The sequence below is a fragment of the Glycine max genome, chromosome 11 (genome assembly GCF_000004515.6).
Source record: "Glycine max cultivar Williams 82 chromosome 11, Glycine_max_v4.0, whole genome shotgun sequence".
Lineage (NCBI taxonomy): Eukaryota > Viridiplantae > Streptophyta > Magnoliopsida > Fabales > Fabaceae > Glycine > Glycine max.
In genome coordinates, this window is record NC_038247.2 from 20,667,412 (window position 1) to 20,674,358 (window position 6,947).

General features: G+C 31.8%; 2 protein-coding genes across 2 annotated transcripts; one reads left to right on the forward strand and one right to left on the reverse strand.

The window, feature by feature from the left end:
• Positions 1-469: 469 nt before the first annotated feature.
• LOC102660194 (senescence associated gene 20) lies at positions 470-1,252 on the forward strand (the record flags this gene model as incomplete). Its single annotated transcript, XM_006591656.4, has 1 exon — positions 470-1,252. A coding segment is annotated over one exon (486 nt), but the record flags the coding sequence as incomplete, so codon positions are not given.
• Positions 1,253-1,896: 644 nt separating this feature from the next.
• On the reverse strand, positions 1,897-2,725 carry LOC100790213 (wound-induced protein 1). Its single transcript, XM_003537278.3, has one exon. The coding sequence runs from the start codon at positions 2,520-2,522 to the stop codon at positions 2,031-2,033; it is 492 nt and encodes a 163-aa protein (XP_003537326.1). The 5' UTR covers positions 2,523-2,725; the 3' UTR covers positions 1,897-2,030.
• Between the last annotated feature and the right edge of the window lie 4,222 nt (positions 2,726-6,947).

Below are 6,947 nucleotides of genomic sequence, written 5' to 3' on the forward strand. Positions count from 1 at the left end.
TTTTGCCGCTAATCTAAGTAGAAAGTTAAGACGACAAAGTACATTAAGTTGAAAATTAATGGCTAGTATTTATTAATTTGAATGATTGACATGGACAGTGAAGATTAAAGTATGTTGTATTATTATTAAATAAATAAAACAACCAACGATAAAAAGACAGAAGGGGAATGAACAATAATGTTATGCGTTCTCAAAGGAATTAAATAATCAAAATAATAAAGAACTCTAATAGTGGAATATTGCGGACATAAAATCAGAATTGACAAAGTTTGATGTGATGACTCTATTCTTGACCCTTTAAATTTATTATATCGCAAGTCCACTACTATATAAGAACCTCCACCCTGCATGCACTTCCATTCAATTCCCATCAACATTGATTCTATAAATACTTAGCTTTCTTCCTTAATTTGAAAGAAAAGACGTGATTCTTTCATTTTCAAAGAGTTTCTAAACCTGCTACTAGTAAATATTTACTTGTGTTCCGAAGCTGGCTAACTCACGAGAATGCTTAGAGGAATATGTGGAACACAACACGAGAGTGGTCACGGAATTATACAAAGCCCTAACCTCTAAAGACCCCGAAACGCTTCATGGGATTGTGGCCCAAGACTTGGAGTGGTGGTTCCACGGCCCATCATGCCATCGGCACCACTTGGTCCCCTGGCTCACGGGCTCCTCACCCTCCTCAAAGGCTTTGGTTCCGCAACATGTGGTGGGCTTTGGGCCATTGGTTATTGCTGAAGGGTTTGATGAGGCCCATTTGGTGTGGTGGGTGCATGCATGGACCATCAGAACTTCTGATGGGCTCATAACCCAGGTCAAAGAGTATGTGAACACATCCGTTTCCGTGACTCGTTTATCACAAATGCTTCCAAATGCTTCCAATTGTCAATGCATTTGGCAGAGTAGGCTTTGTGATGAATCAGTGCCTGGACTTGTTCTGGCAATCTAACATATTAGAATTAGATGGTGGTGATAATTGAAGTTGGAAAACCTTTGTTTAATTGGTTTTCAATTTTCAAAAGTTCACCATCCCACTTATAGTGAGTGGTGCCACGTAGTTTATGTGCACTTAATTGGGTCTATAGTGTGAGTGTGCCTGTTTTTGTGCAATCGTGTGGGTTTTGTGGCATTTAGTAATTGTATGTTATGCTATGGTTTGGGGTTGTTGAAATAATGGGTGTTTATATTATAAATATCAACAACGTATCATCATGTTGTATCCTATCGCCTGCTTTTTAGATTATCAACACTCATGTTGTCATTTTTATACGCCATCCATCTTTACACATACAGGAATAGGTATCTTTTATTAAAATTATAAAAGTAACACTAGAAATCTAGAATTATATATATATATATATATATATATATATATATATATATATATATATATATATATATATATATATATATATATATATATATATATTACTATTCATGCAGAAACATAACAATATCAAGCGAGAGATGAGATTGTGAGACGTGAGTTCATGTCTGGGATGTTTTTTAATTTATAAGAATTGAAAATAATATCAAAAAAATTATAATAATTTTTACATCTTTTTTAATTAATTAAGCTAAGTCTCCTTAATATACCTTAGGTGTTAAGCTAGGTGAAACAAAAACATAAAATCAACAAGATGTATATATATATGCTGCAAACTGCATAAACTTTTCGGCATACATTTACAGCTCCAGACCAATACCTCCCACCACAAATCACTGACTAAAAACACATATCCAAGGTTCTTGTCTGATTTTATCATATACGTAAATAATGGTAGCAACACACCATCAAATGTATATTTTTTTTCTTTCTAACATACTATTTATTTACATTATTGGTTCAAACTATTGAAATCTACAAAATTATAAATAAAATCCATTAGATAAGAAATGAGAATTTCATTGTTAAGTATATTAAAAAAATACTTTGATAACAATTATTATCTTAATTTAAATGAAATTAAGATATAAGATTAGTTAGATGATTAAAAAAATCACTAATTTGATCAAAATATGATTCAAATGGAAAGCACAATATCCGGTAACGACCCTTGAACCCGAACCCGGTCGGTGCTCCGCCACAACCGAGCCTCATCACCGTCCTCCAAAACCCGAAGCACCACCGTGATCAACGTGTTGAAATACTCACGAAGCTGGGCAATAATCCCGTGCTTGAGCCTCCACACGTGGACCCAGTACTCCCCCGCCCCCTCCCACCCTTCAACCATCACGCGGTCACCGACGGCCCTGATCCTCCGAGGCCTAAACTTGAAAGCCTTTTGCGTCGCCGTTGACTCCCCGGTCAACACTTTCTTCATGTGCTGGCAGTGAGGAGGTCCATGGTACCACCATTCCAACTCCACCCTCACCACCTTCGCCAGCTTCTCCGTGTCGCCGTCACGCAATGCCTTGTACACCATTTTCACCGTCTCCCGGTTGCGGTTTTCGTGATCCGCTGCCGTGCCGGAGAGTTTCTCCGGCTCGGCCTTGCTGCCGGGGATGGTCTTCATGGTGGAAGAACGGTTGTAGCTCAGAATTCAGGTTATACTAATAGACAATATTGTTGCTATATGTGAATAGTTTATATATATATATATATATATATATATATATATATATATATATATATATATTAACACAGCTGATGTAATATATTACAAAGACTATACTGAATAATATAAGTACTGTAAAGTTTTATTCTTTCACGGATCACCGACGACTGTTTTAGTTTAATTAGTAATTGCAAATTCAAGTATATATATGCAAATGCGAAGGTGACTTCCTGACCTTTCAACGATTGTGGTGGCTGTGTTTGAATTTGAAGTTTGAATCAAGTATCAAATGAAGAGTTATAACTATTAAACAAACTAGAATAATTTTATAATTTATTAAGTTTATACCTGAGGGATCTAGAAAACCATCAAAAGACAACTGGATTTTTTAAATTATTTAAATATCTATTTTCAAACAAATAAATAATAATTTTTTAAAATTATTTATTAGTTTCACACTTAGAATTAAAGTTGGTTTTTATTTCAAATGATAAAGAAGGAAATACATTTGTTTATCACTTGTATAATTGTTTTTAAAGTTTTGAAATGATCTCACAAGCACAATTACAATCAAACAGGACTCAATATAATAATCTCACAATAAAACGAAAAAATATAATAATAACTAATTAAAATTCATCAAATTTCATAACAATTATATATAAATATATTTATAATATAATATTAATAATTAAATAGATAAATGAGACTTATAATAATACAAAAACATCATTAACTTAGATAACTATGGATGAAATAAAAATCATATAAAAATATCATTTTTATTAGATCTATTTATTAGTGTATATATCTCTAAGTAAATTATAATTTGTAACAATATATTATCAAAAAGATTAATATATAATTAGTGGTAACATATATTAATATATATATATATATATATATATATATATATATATATATAATTATTTTATTTTTATTGGAAGTAGTATATATATTATTAATTGATATATATATATAATTAAAAGCAATTTGAGGAAGGGGCTAAAGTCCTTGGCTGCCCCCTTGTATCAGTCTCACATCTGTGTATATACATGTATTTTATCACGTACAGTATTAACAATAATTAGTTTTCTAATTAACGATAATAGTTAATATATATTAGTCTTTCCTTTTTTTGGTTTGTTTCACAGATTATTTTTTATTTCCGAGAATATGAGATTGAAAATTTTTTTCTCATGTTTGTTATGGTGTAATAAAATAATTATTGTTGGATATAAAACTCAATTTTTTAAATACTTAGAAATAATATTCTCATATTATATTTACAAGAAAAAATATTTCTAAAATTAAAGAAATAATTCGTCAAACAAATGCCGTCTAAGTGTGTAGACTAATGGACACATGTAATCTTGAATTACAACAGTTTTGAATATGCAATTACAGCATTGGTATTTTACTGTTTGTGATTGTTCATTTTTTTGAGTAACCAACTTTCAAAGTAAAACTGTCGATTTCCATTCTAATAAAGATTCGGGGAGATATATACCGTATATAATGTAATCAAGTTGTTAACATGATGTGAATCCAAGCATATACTGTATGGAGTTCAACTGTTCAAGAATAATATACTAACGAGTGCCACAATGATTCTAGCACAAATTAAAAAGGACAAAACTAGTTAGTTATTAGCACCCACCGCTACTTTGAGGATTCTAAAATATTACTTCAACAATTGGGTTTGAATTTTTTAGGATGTGGCTAGCATCGGAACTACTTTTAGATCTCATGCTCCAAGGTAGAAAAGGGGAGGGTTGTGTCCATGCAAGGTCTCTAAAGCTTAAGTAAGTTGTTTCTCAATGAGAGGAATTATATGAGGTGAGATGACTACATGGGAACTTGGGTTTTGCTTATATACAAGATACAAGATAATGTCTCAAATAAAGAGTTTATCCCTTTGTAAGAGGTGATTATGCAAGAGGAATGCAAATAGTACATTTTTTAACACTTTTTTTTTTACGAGTATCTCACTAAATATGTGAGTCCTATTTTTCATTTCCAAATCTCACTTTAAAACTAGTCAGATTCGTAAAAAATCCAATCAATAAAAGACGGTGTTAAAATTCAAAGAATCGATTGTTGCCACTTCTTTTCTTTTTACAAAAAATGCTGCCACTCCTCGAATATGTAAAAACCTGGGATATTGCATTTGTAGAAATTTTGGGCACCTGCCCTTATTGGGCCACGGTGGCCATTGGCCTATGGGCTTTTTCAGGACTTGAATCCTACACTCGCCAACTTGAATCTTGCACCCCCTTATTTAATGAAAATATAATAATACTCTTAATGAAATTTACACCTCTCATCTCCCAACCTTAACACCTTTCTTCTCCCTTCTCTCAACTCGTGATGAAATTCCTTCCTCAACAACACACCCACCACAACGGAACCCCCCCCTCGACAACACCTCCTCCCTCGGTGACTCCTCTTTCCCTGACCCCCTCATTCTCGTGTTCCCTCATATTCCTTCCTCCTCTCATGAAGGTAAATGTTTCATTCTCCCTTTTTTTATTTTATTTTCTTTTCTTCCTCCTCTTTCTCCTTTCATCAAATTTAATTAATTGTAAAAAAGCTTTCAAAATGGTCCTTTTATAAGCAAAAAATGCTTTTGGAATGGTTGTTCTAGAAACATTTTTGCTTATGGAAAGATGATTTTGGAAATAGTTTTTTTTTTAAATTCAGAGTAACCTTTTGGAAGTGTATTTTATATATTCCAGAAAATGGGTTCCATAAATCATTGTTGTGCTTATGGAAAGCTCATTCCAGAAGCAACAACTGCAATCCAGGATAGTCTTTTCAAAAATGTATTTTGTATCTTCTAGGAAGGGTGTTCTAGAAAGCACTATTTTGGCTTATGGAATGATCACTCCGAAAGCAAAAATTGCAATTCAGAATAGTATTTCGGAAGTACATTTTGTATCTTTTGGGATGATCGTTCCAAAAGCATTATTTTTGCTTATGGATAAGATATTTTGTAAGACTTTTCCTTCTAGAAGGGTCATTTTGTAAGAGTATTTATACCTTTAGAGAATGTTTGTTCTGAAAATAGATGCAGGACTTAAAATAGGAACATCTGTTTTGGGAAGAAGAGTTGAATTGAGTCGAGAAGAAGAGAAGAACAAGAAAGAAGAGGGTTCGGACTTGCACTAGTTGCGGGAGAAAGAAGGGGAAGAATGGAAACAAAGGAAGATGATATAAGGGGTAGGTTGGTTTTTTTTAAAAAAAAAATAGGAGGTGCAAAAGCAATAAAGAATTTGCAAAATTGAAATGCCTTCATTTGAAACAGGTTTCATTTCTTCAATTGGAGTCGCTTTGGCCCAATCATAGTCTATTGTAATTTGCTTGTGGTGAGAGAATTGAACTTGACTATGATTAAATACTTTAATATAATTATTTTAAAAGTTAATAAATTTATTATACATGATGAATTATGAGTGAATGATTATATAAATAACTATTTTTCTTTTAATTAAAAATCACCTTATTTTTACTTTATTTCATGTTTTCAAAAGTTATACTATAGAAGAAAAATATGAAAACTATTTATTTTTTTGTTTTTATTTTCTAAATTATAGGAGTAGCTAAATCAGTTATTACACTCTTTTTTGCTAACCAAACAAAGAAAGTGAATAATCACTAATTTTAACTACATTTTCCTCCCTCGATTCCACTTTTTTTTCACTCTTCACAACACCCTAATTAATGCTTATCTTCATACAAATCGAAGGTGAATGTTATTGCCAATATACTTGTCTTTTTATGGTGTATATAGGCTCAGCTAGAGCCACAGGCGATAGTGTTAAAAAGTTTTAAAAATCCTTAAATGTAGTATGTGTGAAGTCATTGGATCCCCAAAACATACGAGCCACGATCGAACGCACGCTCCTTTTGGTTATAATATATCTGTTTTGGCACAAAATAGTATTTAATTAATTCTAGTGATTACTAATTAATAGTGATTACTAATTAATCGTTTCAGACGAGAATGTTCCATGTAATTTAATTATTTGTCTCTGAATATTACGTTTGACTTGCTCTCTTCTTCCAGAATCTTGATGGCGGTCAAGAGGAGTACTCCACCTAACTCTCAAATGACAAATTTTATATAAATTACCATAAGAGAAAAGGTCAAAGAATTTTAATACTTGAAACCTATTGTGTTCCTAGACACGAAAAAATATTACCATTTTATAAAACACTTCAAATGACTAAATAATAAGCATTAAATATATTTTATATTCTTTATATTCTCAACCTTTGTTCCCTTATTGTATTTTTTTCTCAACATGTTATCAAAAATAGCTTATGCCAAAAACAATGACTAATCTTTATCGAAAACTATAAATATATATAAAGTAAATA

What these genes read in the sequence shown, in the direction of transcription:
- LOC100790213 (XM_003537278.3), bottom strand. Translation starts at nt 2,522, where the DNA reads ATGAAGACCATCCCCGGCAGCAAGGCCGAGCCGGAGAAACTCTCCGGC.